The sequence below is a fragment of the Salvelinus alpinus genome, chromosome 13 (assembly GCF_045679555.1).
Source record: "Salvelinus alpinus chromosome 13, SLU_Salpinus.1, whole genome shotgun sequence".
In the NCBI taxonomy this organism is placed as follows: Eukaryota; Metazoa; Chordata; class Actinopteri; order Salmoniformes; family Salmonidae; genus Salvelinus; species Salvelinus alpinus.
In genome coordinates this window covers 21,277,595-21,296,819 of record NC_092098.1, presented here as the reverse complement: position 1 = coordinate 21,296,819, position 19,225 = coordinate 21,277,595, and the positions used below count along the sequence as shown (strand labels likewise).

Here is a 19,225-nt window from a genome sequence, read left to right as displayed (position 1 = left end):
CCCAAAATATGTAATTTATTATGGGACCAACATAAAATGTCACAAGACTATATAAATCTTCAGCAGTGAGAAAGGAGGTTATGGAAAAGCAGCAGTCAAGGACTAACCGACAATGACATAATAAATGAAAGTGTTACATAACACTTGGTCCCAATGGCATGAGCACCACAGAAGCTGATAGCCAGTTCCATTACTATTGTTACTAGTGTTTTGCTTGTGATTAAAGGTACATTGACATAAGTCTTTCATCCAACATAAAAGATTTCCAAAATGTTTAAAAAAAATACACCTACAAATTAAATTGTGGTATATGAACACCTATCATTTATCAGCAATAAAGATACATTCTGACTGAAATTAGGCACATTCTACTCAAAAGCTAAATCATACATCATGTCATATGGGAGGAGATGTCAACATATAATTTGTCAACAAATAATTGCCATCCTAGGAATACGCAATGTACACAGACAATCAAGAAGTTGCATACAGAAAGCAATAGATTCATAGCTGAGGTGGAGACCAATGTGAATGTGTAACAATGTATAAGTACTGGCATCCCCCTTCTCCTGCTCTTTTCAGGGGAAAAAATGATCTAAACAGAGTGTATTTTGATGCATGGACATATGATCATATACATGGTTGCCTACCTTGTTCCTAAAGTGTGTACTGTGTATAAAAGGCTACACAGGAAGAAATAAAAAAAAAACACTGTTACATGAGTAATAGTCCCTTAAGATACACACTATTCTCCTAACAATAAATCTGTACTTCTACAGGTAGACAAAGGCTGATGTGAGGAGACTGACAAAACTGGAAAGAATTGTGCTGATGGTTTGCTATATTCTATGGTGTAATATGTTCATTCTGTATGAAAATAAAACAAGAATATCCATGAAGAATTCTGAAATGTAATTTCCATACAGAGTGAATATGTTCCTATTCCTGAGTTTGTTCAACTTCTTCAGAGAGCAGATGGAATCTCTTTTAGACGGACCATATCACCAGTTATGTCAAAAACAAAAACAGACAGAAAACAAACTAACATTACAACATCATGAAGAACTCTGAACGATCTATCATAGAAGAGGTTGAAATAAAATCAAACTGGACAAATTCTGAACTTTTAAAAGGAGTAAAAGAAGTTAAAAGAAACAATGCTGGATAATAAAAATGTATTACAGTGAAGTAAAAAATAAATAATCTCCTTTGGCATGCCCCGATTACTGGTCAATGATGCATAACAAATTAACAGTCTAAAAACTCCATAAACCCATCAGAGAAAGAAACACCCCATAGAGTAAACTATACTCCCACTTAACCAATATAATGAAAGAAACCAGTTACAGAGACGCATACAGGTAACCGTATACTACTAGCATGGGGAAGAGATCTTATTAATGCGACTGCAGCACTGTAGTTTCCTTTCAACTCAAGTTAAGTTAATGTCACATGCACAAGTACAGTGACATGCCTTTCTTTCAAACTCAAAACCCAACAATGCAATAACAATGTAATACTAGAATAAAAATGTTGAAGAAATATGAAGAACAACTGGCGGATGACTTGAGTCTACTCAATAACTACAAAAATAATCTCAGGTGGGTTATCTCCTTGTACAATATGTTCATTGAAAATAAGAATTTGGGGTATGTCAATTGTCAAGTAGTGCATTGAAAAAATGTATTCAACTAAATACTGCTAGTTAAGATTGAGACTACCTGTCAGTTGATTCATTTTGTGCAAATCTTAAGTTTTAGGGATGGGTGGGAAGGTTATAGTTCACTGGCAAAGACTCAAAGCTAAATGTTTGAACTGATTTACTGTACTTATCAATGTGTGCCTCATGTTGAAGACAGAACTGCCTAAACATAACAGAATCTTGGCTAAATATTAACATCTTAGCTAGCAACAGAGTCTAAATTGGATAAAATATGTAAATCTGTTCTACGTAACCAAAGTGACAATAGTGTTCTAGAAAGTCTATGGCTGAGACAACTTCATAGCCACAACTCCATAAACCATTTAAAAACACCCTGCGGGGACAAGCCTGACCCTTTTCAGCTAGCACAAAGTAATTTAATCCCAGCTCCCTCCAAGCTTTCAGACCCCCACTGCACCCCTAACAATGAGCTGGGCAGTGTCATCATCTGAGGGGTGGGAGTCCATCCCCTCTTCCTCGGTATCAGAGTCTGACTCCTCCTGAGGGGAGTAGTAGCCCTCGTACTCCAGGATGGGCGAGTCGCTGTGACCGGGGGAGCCTAGGCACTGGGCGGTGGTTACAGTGGTGACAGTGGCAGAGTAGGCCCCTGGGTTGCCAGAAGGGGAGCCTGGGTTGGAGGGGCGGAGCAGAGGGGTGCGCTCAGTGTCAGCTTCACCCTCTGCCCCCTCCTGGTCTGCACGAGGTGCCCCATCATCCTCAGACTCGGACTCAGAATACTCTGGATTAGGTCGGGTTACGCGTTGTTTACACACAGGGCAAGTTTTCTTAGTCCCTGTAAGCCAGGGGTCCACACACTTGCTGTGGTACGCTGAAGAGGTGACAGAAATAAAACAGTTACCATATGGCCTTGGACCTGTGAGTACAACTTCTGAGTGAGACAGGGCCAAATGTGATCATTTGCAATTACCGTGTGCGCAAGGCAAAACTCGCAGTTTGTCACCCTCTTCATACTCATCCAGACAAATAGCACAAACATCATATTCATCACCTAGAATACAAATAAGATTGACATGTGACAGGTGGAAATACAATGCATTGTAATGCTACGTGTAATGTAATAATAACAGGAGCAGACAATCAGATTACCCTTCTTGTTAATCAGGTTTCTCAACATTCCAGAGAAGAAATACTGTACTGCTGTTTCACAAAGTGTTTTGCAACGTCTTTGACTAGTTACACTGGTGACAGATTCTCATTTGAATGTGTGGAGGGACTCTCTCGTTACCTTTAATGAACTTGTGAATGGGGATCCTCTTCAGCTGTTCCTTAGTCAGCCTATATTTCCTCATCCTTTTCCTGTACTGCACACAGCGCACAATCTAAACCAAGACAAGGCAGGGAATGAAGAGACACAGACCACACCAAAATCGAAGGATTGAGAGTCACAGTGCTTTTAATATGCGAATAGAATTATTGAATTCCATCCATTTAGGATGTATGAAATGATTATTTAACTATTCAATTGTGAAATCAACTCCCCATTCATAGCAAAATGAGTCTGTTTCCTGAAGGCACTTACCAGGATGACAACCATCACAAGGATGATCATGCCCACTATTCCAGTGAAGGGGATGAGATAGTATGAGAGTGGGAAGGCAAACTCCGGCTTGAGGATCACATAGGCCCTGCATACCAAATACAGCACCATCAGCATTAGTATGGGGGGCATTGTTCAGAAAAGCGACCACCTCCGGATCACAAATCTGTACGACTAAGAGGGACAGCAGTGCCAGACTCAACACCATCTCCAACATAGTAATGACGTCCACATAGGACCAGCCAATCGCACTTTATTCCTAGTTATATGTACATATCTACCTCAATTACCTCGTACCCTTGCACATCGATTCGGGACTGGTACTCCTTGTATAATGTCAAGTTATCGTTACTCATTGTGTATCTACTATTACTTTTATTATTACGTGTTTTACTTTTCTATTATTTCTCTATTTTCTTTCTCTCTGTATAGTTGGGACGGGCCCGTAAGTAAGCATTTCACTGTCAGTCCACACCTGTTATTTACGAAGCACGTGACAAATATAATTTGATTTGAGACCCTCAGCAGGGTTGACATGATGAGTGCAAAGATGTGAAGAATATGACTGAATCTCAGCGCAAATCTAATCAATAAAGGTCCGGTCTTCACTATGGTGCAAGACCATGAACAAATATCCCCAAAAAGACTCTGTTGAATGGTTACATTAGCAATCATAACCCCTCAACAGACAGTTAAGTCATACCTCCATCTAACATTGTGACTAGGGGTAGAAATGAACAAATAAATAACCAATTAAAAGCTTGTCATGGAAGTTGAGCTTGACAAAAATAAAAAACGTCACAATGGTACTCACCCTTGTTCAGGAATGATGAAGGTCCTGAGAATTTTGGAGGCGTAGTAGCTGGTGAATACAGAGGGGATCTCAATCTCCTCTGCAATAGTTTCTACACACAAACAAACAAAAAGGGGAGCACTGCCACTCAGCATTACCAATGTATTTAATTATTAGGATGATACTGGTTAATAAAGACTACTTGAGATTGAGGAGAGAGAAGACAAATCAGGCAACCTGGTTAAGTAAACGTTGTACTAACTGAACTGATTCTGTAAGAAATGGATAAAGGCAGCTAAGAGAAGGTGATGATTGTAGGATCCTCACCATTGCTGTAGTTCATGTTGAGTAGAGTCTCTGAGTACATGTTGTGAACAATGGCTGCACTGAATCCAGCTTGCTGTGCATGCAGCACCTGCGTTGAATACAAAACCATAATTTACATTGTAACAATTGAAAACACTAGGCGCAGTGTGATTTTACACTGAATATGTTGCCATACATAATCTGTTGAATTCAAATGTAATTGCAACACCTTATATCCTAAGCAACCGAACAGCATAGCTACACACACCAACCTTGATATCAAAATTGCAGTCATAGCGTCGGATGAGGACTATGTACTTAGTAGTGGTCGTGTTGGGATCACTAGATGTGGGCAGTGGTGGTGGGGGTTCTATCGGAGTGCAGCCGTTGAGTGGTCGTGACTCTACTAACACACCCTTGAAGAGAGAGAAAGGAGGTTTCAGCTGATGTTTGCAATGGATCAAAGGACATGTTGCTCCTGTATTCACTCTTCCATTACCCTTCTCTCACATTAGTGTTGCATGGTATACGGAAACTTCTGTACTTTTTCGATACTAGAACATGAAAACGGTTCGGTACTACACCCCAACCCGAGCACTCCGTTCTGCCACCTCTGGTCTCTTGGCCCTCCCACCCCTACGAGAGGGTAGCGCCCACTCAGCCCAGTCCAAGCCCTTCTCTGTCCTGGCACCCCAATGGTGGAACCAGCTTCCCCCTGAAACTAGGACAGCAGAGTCCCTGCCCATCTTCCAAAAAAATCTGAAACCCTATGTTAAATAATCCCACAGCACCCCCCTTCCCACCCTGACCCTCACAAAAAAACAGGGGGGAAAAGCCTTTTGTGAACTAACACTTCCACATTAAATTGAGGAAAAATGTACTTACTATAACTGTGAGATGTGGTGGTCCCACCTAGCTATCTTAAGATGAATGCACCAACTAAGTCGCTCTGGATAAGAGCATCTGCTAAATGACTAAAATGTAAATGTACTAGAATTTGTATTTACTTTCGGTACTTCTGTGAAATGTGTCTCACGGATCAAGTCTGTTGAGCCAAGCCGATGTCCCCCTTAAGAGAAAATCTTTTGGTATTTCTTTCATTAATGAATTGTTGACATTGTCCCAAAATATTTTGCATGTCAGCAATCAAGTTTAAGGTATATAACTTTAAAAATACAGAAATACAGCTGGTATGAAACCAAATCAAAAAACGTGGACATTCTATTTTTAGCTGATATGGGAGCGAAGACATTGAAGAAGCATATCAAAGTTGGAATAATGTTTTAAGTCACACCGGAAAGTTTAAGAACAGTGGCCGGGGCATATTATTTCATTATATTATTTCACATGGCGATGTGGGATGCTAAAAGGCTAGCTAGCTTGCAATGTTTAGCCAACTTGCTAGCAAGGGAAGAAAAGACGACAAGAGACTCTTATTTTGCTTTCACAACAAATGAGAAGACAACAAGAACACCTCTGTCACCCCCTTGTGAATGATGCTATTTGGGAGTATGGACTGATGAGATATCATGTAACAAAAGGTCCATAACTCCACCCAGCGCACGTACAACTCTACGCACATGTAGAGTTGTGCGCACGTGTGTAGAAACCTTTATACCGTGCCTGCTCCCCACTCATACTGCACAGAAGTATACACACTTGAATAATGCGACACAGCATGTAAAAACTGTTAATTACTGTTCGCAAAACAACATCCATAATGTCTAGATCACTTGACAATGCAAGAAGATACCAGTAGCTTCCAGCTTTGTAAACTAACTTTCCTTGCTAGCTTACAGCTGAAGTGAATATCAATTATCTACCCTCGTACTTTGTGATAATATGCTAACCATAATGCAAAATATGCTGATTTCAAAGCTGATTGAATAAAGTTTGTGCCATTCACTTAAAATCGGTCTCTCTCTCACGTCTCTCCGAAAGATTATCTACTGCCTCAGCGAAACTGTGTATGAATCATTGAGGTATAATAAGAACTGGAGACTGACTAAAATGTCTGACCGCTGTTTTCAAGGTAATCTACTCATGTTTGTATACGCCGATTCATGGACCGTCTATATCCAGGTTACATTTGGTTTACATAGACCAACATCACATGCACACTAGCACTCAGGGAGCAGCGACACAACATGGCAGACATTGGGATGAATATAAAACATTAGGATCTGTGGCTGAGTGATGAAAAAAACCTGGCCTTATTTGAATAATTCAATGGCTGTTTTGTGAACAAAGGTGTTGACTAAAGTGTCTTATTAGGACATTTCTCATCTGACTTCTCTATTTGGCCATCTATGGAAATTGTTTTTCTGGGCCGGGCGTCACTTCAACTGCAGTAAAATAAAATAAATCCCATATGGTCCCATGAAATAAGGCAAAACAAGCCCAATAACTCAATGCATGCACACACTCCTATTGAATATTCATTCACCTGTATAGGTATATGCAGTTTCACTTGGTAAAATAAGAGTAAAAAAAATAAACATCAGGCCTAGGCTACATCTCAATTCCCAAAGATATTTACCATTCAAATAAAGTATTACCATTATGTTATGTAGTTTGGTTAGTAAAAACAAACTCTAATTGATAGGATGACTGTATAATTGATTCATTAAATGCATACAGTGCATACGGAAAGTATTCAGACCCTCTGATTTTTCCCACATTTTGTTACGTTACAGCCTCAAATTGATAAATAGTTCCCCCCCCTCAAGCAATCTACATACAATACCCCATAATGACAAAGCAAAAACAGGTTATCAATTTTAGAAAACGTGTAAAAAAAAAAAAAAATAAAGTGCTGAAATATCACATTTACATACAGTTGAAGTCAGAAGTTTACATACACTTAGGTTGGAGTCATTAAAACTCGTTTTTCAACCACTCCACAAATTTCTTGTTAACAAACTATAGTTTTGGCAAGTCAGGTAGGACATCTACTTTGTGCATGACAAGTACTTTTTCCAACAATTGTTTACAGACAGATTATTTCACTGTATAACAATTCCAGTGGATCAGAAGATTACATACACTAAGTTTACTGTGCCTTTAAACAGCTAGGAAAGTTCCAGAAAATAATGTAATGGCTTTAGAAGCTTCGATTAGGCTAATTGACATCATTTGAGTCAATTGGAGGTGTACCTGAGGATGTATTTCAAGGCCTACCTTCAAACTCAGTGCCTCTGCTTGACATCATGGGAAAATCTAAAGAAATCAGAAATCAATAAATTGGAGACCTCCACAAGTCTGGTTCATCCTTGAGAGCAATTTCCAAAGGCCTGAAGGTACCACGTTCATTTGTACAAACAATAGTACGCAAGTATAAACACCATGGGACCACGCAGCCGTCATACCGCTCAGGAAGGAGACGCGTTCTGTCTCCTAGAGAAGAACGTACTGTGCAAATCAATCCCAGAACAACAGCAAAGGACCTTGTGAAGATGCTGGAGGAAACATGTACAGTTGAAGTGGCTTCTTTCTTGCTGAGCGGCCTTTCAGGTTATGTCGATATAGGACTTGTTTTACGCTTGTGGAAGGCTACCTGAAACTTGTTTTACGCTTGTGGAAGGCTACCTGAAACTTGGGTAAAACTCGTTTTACCCAAGTTAAAGAATTTAAAGGAAATGCTACCAAATACTAATTGAGTGTATCTAAACTTCTGACCCACTGGGAATGTGATGAAAGAAATAAAAGCTGAAATAAATAATTATCTCCACTATTATTCTGACATTTCACGTTCTTAAAATAAAGTGGTGATCCTAACTGACAGGGAATTTTTATTAGGATTAAATGTCAGGAATTGTGAAAAACTGAGTTTAAATGTATTTGGCTAAGGTATATGTAAACTTCCGAATTCAACTGTAAGTATTCAGACCCAAACTCAGTAGTTTGTTGAAGCACCTTTGGCAGTGATTACAGCCTCGAGTCTTCCTGGTTATGACGCTATAAGGTTGATACACCTATATTTGGGGAGTTTCTCCCATTCTTCTCTGCAGATCTTCTCAAGCTCAGTCAGGTTGGATGGGGAGCGTCGCTGCACAGCTATTTTCAGGTCTCTCCAGAGATGTTCGATCGGGTTCAAGTCCGGGCTCTGGCTGGGTCCCTCAAGGATATTCAGGGACTTGTCCTGAAGCCACTCCTGCGTTGTCTTTGCTGTGTGCTTAGGGTCGTTGTCCTGTTGGAAGGTGAACCGTTGCCCCAGTCTGAGGTCCCTTTTTTATTTAACCTTTATTTAACTAGGCAAGTCAGTTAAGCCACCGCCTTGCTTCACCGTAGGGATGGTGCCAGATTTCCTCCAGACATGAAGCTTGGCATTCAGGGCAAAGAGTTCAATCTTGGTTTCAACAGACCAGAGAATCTTGTTTCTCATGGTCTGAGAGTCCTTTAGGTGCCTTTTGGCAAACTCCAAGCGGGCTGTCATGTGCCTTTTACTAAGGAGCGGCATCCGTCTGGCCACTCTACCATTAAGGCCTGATAGGTGGAGTGCTGCAGAGATGGTTGTCCTTCTGGAAGGTTCTCCCATCTTCACAGAGAAACTCTGGAGCTCTGCCAGAGTGACCATTGGGTTCTTGGTTACTTACCTGACCAAGGCCCTTCCCCCCGATTGTTCAGTTTGGCCGGGCAGACAGTTCTAGGAAGAGTCTTGGTGGTTCCAAACTCCTTCCATTTAAGAATAATGGAGGCCACTGTGTTCTTGGGGACCATCAATGCTGCAGAAATGTTTTGGTACCCTTCCTAAGATCTGCGTCTCGACATAATCCTGTCTCGGAGCTCTACGGAAAATTCCTTCCACCTCATGGCTTGGTTTTTGCTCTGACATGCAGTGTCAACTGTGGAACCTTATGTAGACAGGTGTGTGCCTTTCCAAATCATGTCCAATCAATTAAATCTACCACAGGTGGACAAGTTGAAGAAACATCTCAAGGATGATCAATGAAAACAGTATGCACCTGAGCTCAATTTCAAGTTTCATAGCAAAGGGTCTGAATACTTATGTAAATAAGGTACTTCTGTTTTTTAAACATTTGCACAAAAAAAATAATAATCACATTGTCATTATGGGGTAGTGTGTGTAGATTGATGAGGATTTTTTGTATTTAATCAATTTTAGAATAAGGCTGTAATGTAACAAATTGTGGAAAAAGTCAAGGGGTCTGAATTAGAGGTCGACCGATTATGATTTTTCAACGCCGACAACGATAATTGGAGGACCAAAAAAAGCCGATACCGATTAATCGGACAATTTTTATATATATATATTTGTAATAATGACTATTACAACAATTTTAACTTAATATAATACATCAATAAAATCAATTTAGTCTCAAATAAATAATGAAACATGTTCAATTTAGTTTAAATAATGCAAAAACAAAGTGTTGGAGAAGAAAGTAAAAGTGCAATATGTGCCATGTAAAAAAAGCTAACGTTTAAGTTCCTTGCTCAGAACATAAAAGAACATATGAAAGCTGGTGGTTCCTTTTAACATGAGTCTTCAATATTCCCAGGTAAGAAGTTTTAGGTTGTAGTTATTATAGGACTATTTCTCTCTATACCATTTGTATTTCATATACCTTTGACTATTGGATGTTCTAATAGCTACTTTAGTATTGCCAGCCTAATCTCGGGAGTTGATAGGCTTGAAGTCATAAACAGCGCAATGCTTGAAGCATTGCGAAGAGCTGCTGCCAAACGCAGTAAAATGCTGTTTGAATGAATGCTTACGAGCCTGCTGCTGCCTACCACCGCTCAGTCAGACTGCTCTATCAAATCATAGACTTAATTATAATATAATAACACACAGAAATACGAGCCTTAGGTCATTAATATGGTCAAATCCGGAAACTATCATTTCGAAAACAAAACGTTTATTCTTTCAGTGAAATACGGAACCATTACGTATTTTATCTAACGGGTGGCATCCATAACTCTAAATATTCCTGTTACATTGCATAACCTTCAATATTATGTCATAATTATGTAAAATCCTGGCAAGTTAGCTCACATGAGCCAGGCGGCCCAAACTGTTGCATATACCCTGACTCTGCGTGCAATGAACTTAAGAGAAGTGACACAATTTCCCTAGTTAAATATTGCCCTCTAACATGAATTTCTTTTAACTAAATATGCAGGTTTAAAAAATAGATACTTCGGTGTATTGATTTTAAGAAAGGCATTGATGTTTATGGTTAGGTACACATTGGTGCAACGACAGTGCTTTTTTCGCAAATGCGCTTGTTAAATCACCGGTTTGGCGAAGTAGGCTGTGATTCAATGATAAATTAACAGGCACCGCATCGAATATATGCAACGGAGGACAAGCTAGATAAACTAGTAATATCATCAACCATGTGTAGTTAACTAGTGATTATGTTAAGATTGATCGTTTTTTTATAAGTTTAATGCTAGCTAGCAACTTACCTTGGCTCCTTGCTGCACTCGCGGAACAGGTGGTCAGCCTGCCACGCAGTCTCCACGTGGAGTGCAATGTAATCGGCCATGATCGATGTCCAAAAATGCAGATTACCGATTGGTATGTAAACGTGAAATCGGCCCAAATTAAATCAGCCATTCCGATTAATCGGTCGACATCTAGTCTGAATACTTTACGAACGCACTGTACATGGCTGAATCTGAAAATGTTGACGCAAAATATGTAAAGTGTAATGACATTGAACTCAAAAGATGCCTAACGATTGAATAGAGCAGTAGCTGAGTTTCTGTCTGGATCAAGTGCCATTCTGTTACTTTGGCTAATATGCCTTCTTTTTCCATGGTATCATTTTGGTATTGAGTATTTTGATATTAAACCTTACTCACCATAAGTCCTTCTTTGGGTAGTGATGATCCAAAAAAGGCAGGCAGGTCCTCAAACAACATGTTGGTCATATTGCTGTAATGCTACCAGACAGAGACACAAGTGTTCAAATCAATGCCAGTACACTTAGATCACGTGTAAATCCACAACAAACTTGATCACACAGTTCAACAATCATGAGGACTCACAGCATAGATGTATGCGTGTGCAGGTAAGGGAGCCAGTGTGCAGCACAGCGCCAGAGTGAGAACGCCCAGTCGGGCACCCATGCACCACAGACCCAACATCCTGCCTCACTGTCTGTCTGGAGAATGGGATGAGTAGGGCCAGGAAGCTGGGAAGTTCAGCCTGGGGAGTGGAAGAGGCAAATCTCATACATCGAGTAACCAATTGCATAATAACAAATTATTCCAATACCAGACCAAATAAACATGGGTGGAATTGCGGCCTGCATTTCGGGGCTTTCACCCCTCTTTATACTTCTATTGGTACATTGTTACACTAGCAGAGGCGCTCCAGTACAGTATGTGGCGTTAATGCACAATAACGTTGGATGTCAGTCGCGATAAAGCCCATAGAAGGGCCGGGGCGACAATGGTATCTAGCTAGCCGTACACAGGCAGACAGTGTCCTTCGTCCCCGCTTGTCGGGCATTGTTTTCCCGCAGTTCTGTTAAAGTGTGCCAGCTAGTTCGGTAGATAGCTGGCGGGAACGACACCGTGTGCTAGCTAGTAAACACACCGTGTAGCCCCAGCCTCCCGCGCCAGCGGGAGCGACCGGTAGACAATAACCGCCCCGAATGTCAGGCACGGTTTTCTCCCGTACACAACAGGCAATAGCTAACGGTGTCGCGAACTAGCAAGCCAGCCATCATCCCATGGAGGGGAAAGCCCACAATACAGGAACGCCCAGAATTGCGGGCTGCAGTTGCAAGCTGTTGAAATAAACGAACACACATTCACAGTATAATAGTTTTTACAATCAATGGTGCCTGTATATACAACACAAATAGCTATTTGGCGTTCCCAACTAAGTTAGCAAATAGCGAAAACACGTTAAAAATTGTAATCAATGGGGGGAAAAAACATTCGGTCTGGTGGACAAAACTATTATGTTCGGTAACAACTCAGCTAGCTAAAGTTAGTTAGTTTACTTGGCCAGATAAGCTGACGTTAGCTCGCTAGCCGGGTGTGCTAAGACAACAACAAACACGAATTTGACTTACCACGGATAGATAGCTACGCTTACATTAGCTAGCTATAATCTTAACTAAGATATTTTAACGTTAGCTAGCTAGCGATCTTAAAACTACGGTACTTTATGTCACGTTGATCATCACTGACTGTCCGATCAACTGATCAGAACAATATCAATAATCGGAAGTAAAACATATATAGTTAACTATCTGGGGAGAAGTGGTGTGATAATTGAGTTATAAAATAAAGGGGTATGATCCTTCTTGTACCAGTCCAGTGCCTTGTTGTTTTGTCCTCTCCTTTCCGGTTCCAGAGGCTAGATTTAGCTAACTAATTTAACTAGTTAACAGCTTAGAATTTTTAGAAGACTCAAGTAGCTAACGGTGTATGCCACAGCTAGCAAACTAAAGTATAATTGGAAAGATAGTTAGATACGTTATAATAGTGTATAACTATAACTAACTGTATAACTATAGTGTCTAAAGCCACTCTTATGAAAATGCTATGCTAAAGACTAATGCATTTCCTGTATAATAATATCCTGCCGCTAGGAGAACGGTCACAGATAGAAAAATGAGCCAGAAGTTTCACCGGATGTATAAATCTGAAGCATCCGGTTGGCGTTTTCGTTCCCCACCAAATATGGTGATGAGAGGAAGCCATTGATGGAGTTTGGCCAACATTCTGCAATTTGTTTTACATCGATGAAACGTTTGATCTCAATACTGTTCCCAGAACTAGAATATGTTACGAACAGACATTACCCTTTGCCAAATTGTTTAATTGTGTTGTTTAGAAGGAGTGCAAGGGACAATTTAGTTATTACACACGCACACTTCACAGTAGGCGTTCTCTAACGGAAATATGCAACGACATGCTAGAACGCGCCAATAGGATCTCGCTACATCGTGCTTGGCTCTTGCTTGTTCTGCCTACTATGATTAATTTGCTCCCATTCGAAACGCCAGTCGGTGGTCTATCTTGGGTTAGTTATACAAATCTTTGGAATGGTAATCTGTTCTTCTTCTTCTGTGTTTTTTAAAGGTGCATTATGAAGAAATCGTTCCGCCATTTCCTGGTTGCTAAAATTTCAGACAAAACAAGCAGGTATTAAACCGGTGTGAAATATATTTTCCATAACCAAAAATATTGTATTTTCAGCTGTTTGAAGCTGGTGTACAAAACCGAAAGTAAAAGATACAAGCATAGAAGTAATGCACATATAACATATCTAGCACTTCTTCAAATCAAATTTTATTTGTCACTTACACATGGTTAGCAGATGTTAATGCGAGTGTAGCGAGTTCCGACAATGCAGTAATATCCAACGAATAATCGAACCTAACAATTTCACAACAATTACCTTATACACAAGTGTAAAGGAATGAATAAGAATATGTACATAAAAAAATATATGAATGAGTGATGGTATAGAATGGCATAGGCAAGATGCAGTAGATGGTATAGAGTACAGTATATACATATGAGATGAGTAATGTAGGGTATGTAAACATATAAAGACTTGCTTTCAATGAACATGACAGATCTATAACTTATTTCTATGTGAATTCGGTAGGGTCAACCAAGCAGTTACATATTGCAGCTTTAAATGGAGGTTGGCAACCTAAAGGTGCATTACTGCCACCAACTGGAGATGAATGTAAATATATTTCACTTTGTGATACAAAAGGGAAAGAAATGACCCTGCCAACTAACCCATCACAAATAAAAACCCGCCACCCCATTCCAATCCTTTCTGAATCTACCCCAGGCCAACAGCCTAGGAGGATGGGACACCACCATTCAACACTCCCTGTAATCCTCTGTAGTAAAATCTAAAGTACTTCTCTGCAGCTTCCACTACAACACCTATTGTCTGTGATTTACATTCCATTTCTGCGGTAGAGTTGATAACCATGGCAATGAACGCTAAAAAGCCAACCTGACTGAAGCACATTTAATTCGTGGACCTATTACTCTGTACTGGCAAAGGACTACTATTCACCGGGAGCATTTGTAAAATCCCTCATCCTTGACCCATCTTCCTCTACTCTCTTCATAGCTCAATCAGTTGTGAGTCTACTCTCCACAGATTATAGAAAGTAGCAGGCCAGTCTGACTGTATGTTTACTTCTGATATGAGCCAACCGTAAGTATAACTTTCTCTCTAAGCATCCGCAACCAATACCGAGTCATACACCTAGACACACCAAAACAAAAAGCAATTTTTTGTTACCATTTTCTGTAAACTGCAGTGAAAATGTAATTTGAATAATGGCGTAAAAGCCTTGTTATTTGAATTTTCATTCCATTCACTCACACATTTGGATCAGTTGTGGGTGTACTCTCAACAGATTATAGAAAGGCATAGTAGCAGGCCAGTCCGGCTTTATTTTTTACTTCTGATACTGATGCGCTGTCTGTTGCCGATCGTCATTCTCCATGGTCGTCCTATGTGCCACATAGGCCTATGCACCCAGCAAGCCCAGTTATTCAGGAAAGCTTAACACGTGTTCTGCTTTCTTTCCGATCCTAGCGGCTATTCCTCGACCTAAAACCTAGCACTTCAATAAAGCCTAAATATTTGTCATTTCACTTTTAAAATGTATTACATTTTATGTGTGGCATAAACACAACTAGTCACAATGTTTTAATATGATTAGGCTGTTTCAAACGTCACTTTCTGGGCTTGACACTAGACATTGAAATCATGTGTGCAACACTCTCTGGTATCTTTGGCAAATTGTCTTTCAACATTCAAACTGAGAAAACAGGTGACAGTGCTAGTCATAGGCTCCTTGGCCTCCTAGCTGCTGCAGTCAATTTTGTACCATTGGGCTTGTTCCACATGCGGCCAATACAGCACTGGTACAAGAGTCACAATCTATGTCCCAGAAGGGACAAACCCAAAAATCTCACAATTTCAATGAGTTGCTGGAGAGCAATAGAATCGTGGCGCCTAGCACTTCGAACTCCCAGTGGAGCTCTCCTAGTCGTAGTTCGCAAATGGGTGACTTTGACCACAGAGGCCTCCCTACAGGGATGGGGAGTTGGTCTTGAACCAGTCAGGGGTCCATGGTGTATGGTCAGCACCATGGACAATGGTTCACATCAACGTACTGAAGCTCGATTCGGAAGTGCCATCGTCGTTCTGTTCGCATCGCAAGACTCAACCCATTGTCCTATGTGGTACTCCATAAAGGGTCCAGCAGGCTCACTCAGGGTCGATGCCCTATCACACAGATGGCCAAGGGGGATGCTGTATGCGTTTCCAGGAAGTGGTGTGTCGACCATGCAGAATCGCCATCTTCCTGCCCAATTTCTGTCATTTTGACTTTCCTCCAGGAGCTTATAGCTGTAGGGAAGTTCCCATCTACATTGAAAGTGTATATGGCAGCCATCTGTATGGGACATGACCAGATTACGGGTGCATCACCAGGGGCACACACTCTAGTATCGCAGTTCATGGAAGGTGCCCGCAGGCTACGGCTCCTAAGGTTCCTTCAGTACACTCATGGGAGTTAGATGTTGTCCTATGATCACTTGAGCCAGTGTCTTCACTTAAACTATGTGAGCTCTCAGTCAAGACTGCCTTTCTATTGGCTATTGTTTCAGCCAAGCGTGTTGGAGAATAACACGCGTTTTCTACACATCCTTCATGCCTCAATTTAGCAGAAGATGGATCTATGGCAGTGCTTGGGGAAAATACAGCATTCTTACCTAAAGTGCTTTCATCATCATATGCCATCCAGCCCTTAATAGGGGGGCGCTATTTTCACTTTGGAAAAAATTGTGCCCAATTTAAATGGCCTCGTACTCTATTCTAGATCATACAATATGCATATTATTATTACTATTGGATAAAAAACACTCTCAAGTTTCTAAAACTGTTTGAATTATATCTGTGAGTAAAACAGAACTCATTTTGCAGCAAACTTCCAGACAGGAAGTGAAAAATCTGAAAACGAGGCTCTGTTTCAGGGCCTGCCTATTCAATTGCCTAATATTTATCGATATGCATGCACTTCATACGCCTTCCACTAGATGTCAACAGGCAGTGGAAGGTGGAATGGGGTGTCTAGCTTGATCTGAGGTCGAACAAGAGCTTTTGGAGTGGCAGGTCAGGAATTTCCTTTCTCTACCTAGGCGCGCGAAGCACCCCCATATTGTCTTCTGATAAGCGTTCGGTATACACGGCGGATATCTCCGGCTCTGATTTTATTTGATACATGTGATAATATCGTCGTAAAGTATGTTTTTTCAACCGAGTTTTATCAGATTATTCAACGTTTATTGGGACTTTTGGAGTTTTCCGTTCCTTGCGTCGAGAGAAACTGGGAACGTCATCAACATTGGCTAGCATTGTGGCACGAATTCGACAGGAGAAAAGGACATTCTAAAACCAAACAACGATTTATTCTGGAAAGAGGACTGCTTGTACAAGATTCTGATGGAAGCTCAGCAAAAGTAAGAACAATTTATGATGTTATTTCGTATTTCTGTGGAAAATTTTATTTCTATTGTCCGCCGTTTTGGCGGGCACTGTCTCGCAATAACGCAAGCTGTTTGTTATGGTAAAGTTATTTTTTTAAATCTAACACGGCGGTTGCATTAAGAACCAGTGTATCTTTCATTTGCCATACAACAAGTATTTTTTAGTAAAGTTTATGATGAGTTCTTTGGTCAGATTAGGTGAGTGTCCAAAATAGCTCCGGACATTCTGGTGAATCGATGCTACATATTCACAATGTATAACCACGGTTTGCAGCTCTAAATATGCAAATTTTCGAACAAAACATAAGTCTATTGTATAACCTGATGTTATAAGACTGTCATCTGATGAAGTTGGTCAAGGTTAGTGATTAATTTTATATCTTTTGCTGGTTTTTGCGAATGCTATCTATGCGGTGAATAAATGCGGTTGTGTGTTTGGCTATTGTGGTAAGCTAATATAATGCTATATTGTGTTTCGCTGTAAAACACTTAAAAAATCTGAAATATTGGCTGGATTCACAAGATGTTTATCTTTCATTTGCTGTACACCATGTATTTTTCATAAATGTTTTATGATGAGTATTTAGGTATTTCACGTTGCTCTCTGTAATTATTCTGGCTGCTTTGGTGATATTTTTGATGGTAGCTGCAATGTAAAACTATGATTTATACCTCAAATATGCACATTTTCGAACAAAACATAAATTTATTGTATAACATGTTATAAGACTGTCATCTGATGAAGTTGTTTCTTGGTTAGTGACTAATTATATCTCTATTTGGTCGGTTTTGTGATAGCTACCTATGCGGTAGAAACATGGTGAAAATATGCGGTTGAGTCTTTGGCTATTGTGGTTTGCTAATAGAAATACATATTGTGTTTTCGCTGTAAAACATTTTAAAAATCGGAAATGATGGCTGGATTCACAAGATGTTTATCTTTCATTTGCTGTATTGGACTTGTGATTTCATGATATTTATATGCTCTTATTTACTTGTGGCGCTATGCTAGGCTATGCTAGTCAGCTTTTACTGATGAGGATGCTCCCGGATCCGGGATGGGTGTTAAGTAAAGGTTAATCATAGCGGCATTTCCCCCGCCTCCCCACTTCTCACAGGAGAGTCGTGAGTTGCATACACTTTACCCGATTAGGGCATTGAGTGCCTATCTTGCTGCAACAAGAAATGTTCGTCAAATAGAACAGCTTCTTGTGTGTTATGGGGAGAACACCAAAGGGCGTGCTGTCTCAAAGCAGAGACTGTCATTTTGGATTACCAATGCATTGTCAAAATCATACGTTGCAGCAGGTAGACCAACTCCAGACAGTGTGGTAGCACACTTTACCAGGGCTGTGATCACTTCATGGTCCATGTTCAAAGGAACCTCCCTGGACTCTATCTGTGCTGCTGCAAATTGGGCAACACCCATGACTTTCATGAGGTACTACAGGCTCAATGTTATGTCCACACCATCAGTGTGGTCTATTGTTCTGGACACGGCACGCTCTCTCAACCTAGATAAGTGAGCGTACCGAGAACATTGAGATACCTATCAACCATCAGTGAGATGGATGTTCTATACAGAGGCCTTCCACTTGGTGCTGTTGCACCCAATTTGTTGCCTCATGTTGTAAGTTCTAGCTTTCAGCTTGCATGTGTATACAATTGTATACCACAGCTGAATTCTGTGTTTTCCTGTTATTCTGTTGAATCCTGTGGTGGATACAAGGACGTCTCAGGGACTCATCTGGACTAAGTTAAATGGTGCGTTATCCTGACTATGTTGTCCAAACGATCTCTTTGGTACAGCCTCTCCCATAGGTCGTTTGGTGACCTGTTATGAAAACTAAATAAAACGTTGGGTTATAGATGTCACGCCACACCACCTTTTATAGTGACAGGTCACATGGGTACAATAAGGGTGTGGCGCGACTGTAAACATCTTCTCAATCACATCTCGTGAAGGGGAAGAAGTTCCAATAGGTCGTTTGGCGACCTGTTACAAAAACTAAAGAGAACCAAGGCTACATCCGTATCCCAACGTTATGTGTTGCTTATTGGATGTGTGTGGTGCATGTTTTAACAGTACAAGGGGAGGGTCATGTGAAAGTATTTGTATTTAAAAAAAAATTAAGACAACTTAGTTGGTCCAATTTTCTGAGGGTCAGGAGAGGGTCACATTAAACCAGAAGCATATCCCTACTGCTGTGTTATGTATATTTTTAAAGCCTTGTCTCATGCTAACAGAATTCATGCAGTAGGCTAATCCGTTTCCAATAGGTTATCGTAAAGCTGAAAACAAGAAGCAAGATGGCAGCTGTGTTGTTACCCCGCTTACCCTTTT

The 19,225-nt window shown here is 40.5% G+C and overlaps 1 protein-coding gene across 3 annotated transcripts; it reads right to left on the bottom strand.

The window, feature by feature from the left end:
* Positions 1-12,954, bottom strand: LOC139537336 (E3 ubiquitin-protein ligase RNF167-like). Of its 3 annotated transcripts, none has more exons than XM_071338530.1 (10): positions 12,657-12,954; positions 11,380-11,539; positions 11,194-11,274; positions 4,632-4,775; positions 4,381-4,468; positions 4,075-4,165; positions 3,243-3,348; positions 2,949-3,042; positions 2,631-2,711; positions 1-2,531 (listed from the first exon to the last, which is right to left on the bottom strand). In XM_071338530.1, the coding sequence occupies exons 2-10, from the start codon at positions 11,476-11,478 to the stop codon at positions 2,104-2,106; spliced, it is 1,212 nt and encodes a 403-aa protein (XP_071194631.1). In that variant the 5' UTR covers positions 11,479-11,539; positions 12,657-12,954; the 3' UTR covers positions 1-2,103. The 3 variants fall into 3 exon arrangements, with proteins under 3 accessions (XP_071194631.1, XP_071194632.1, XP_071194633.1); XM_071338531.1 differs by lacking the exon at positions 12,657-12,954 and adding an exon at positions 12,417-12,552; XM_071338532.1 differs by lacking the exon at positions 12,657-12,954 and adding an exon at positions 11,933-12,047.
* Positions 12,955-19,225: the final 6,271 nt, after the last annotated feature.

Bases quoted from the DNA above. Each gene is read 5' to 3' on its own strand.
- LOC139537336 (XM_071338530.1), bottom strand. From the start codon at position 11,478: ATGTTGGGTCTGTGGTGCATGGGTGCCCGACTGGGCGTTCTCACTCTG. The intron at 11,275-11,379 runs GTGAGTCCTCAT...TCTGTCTGGTAG, and splicing joins CACACGCATACATCTATGCT to CATTACAGCAATATGACCAA. The intron at 4,469-4,631 runs GTTGGTGTGTGT...TATTCAACGCAG, and splicing joins ACTGCAATTTTGATATCAAG to GTGCTGCATGCACAGCAAGC.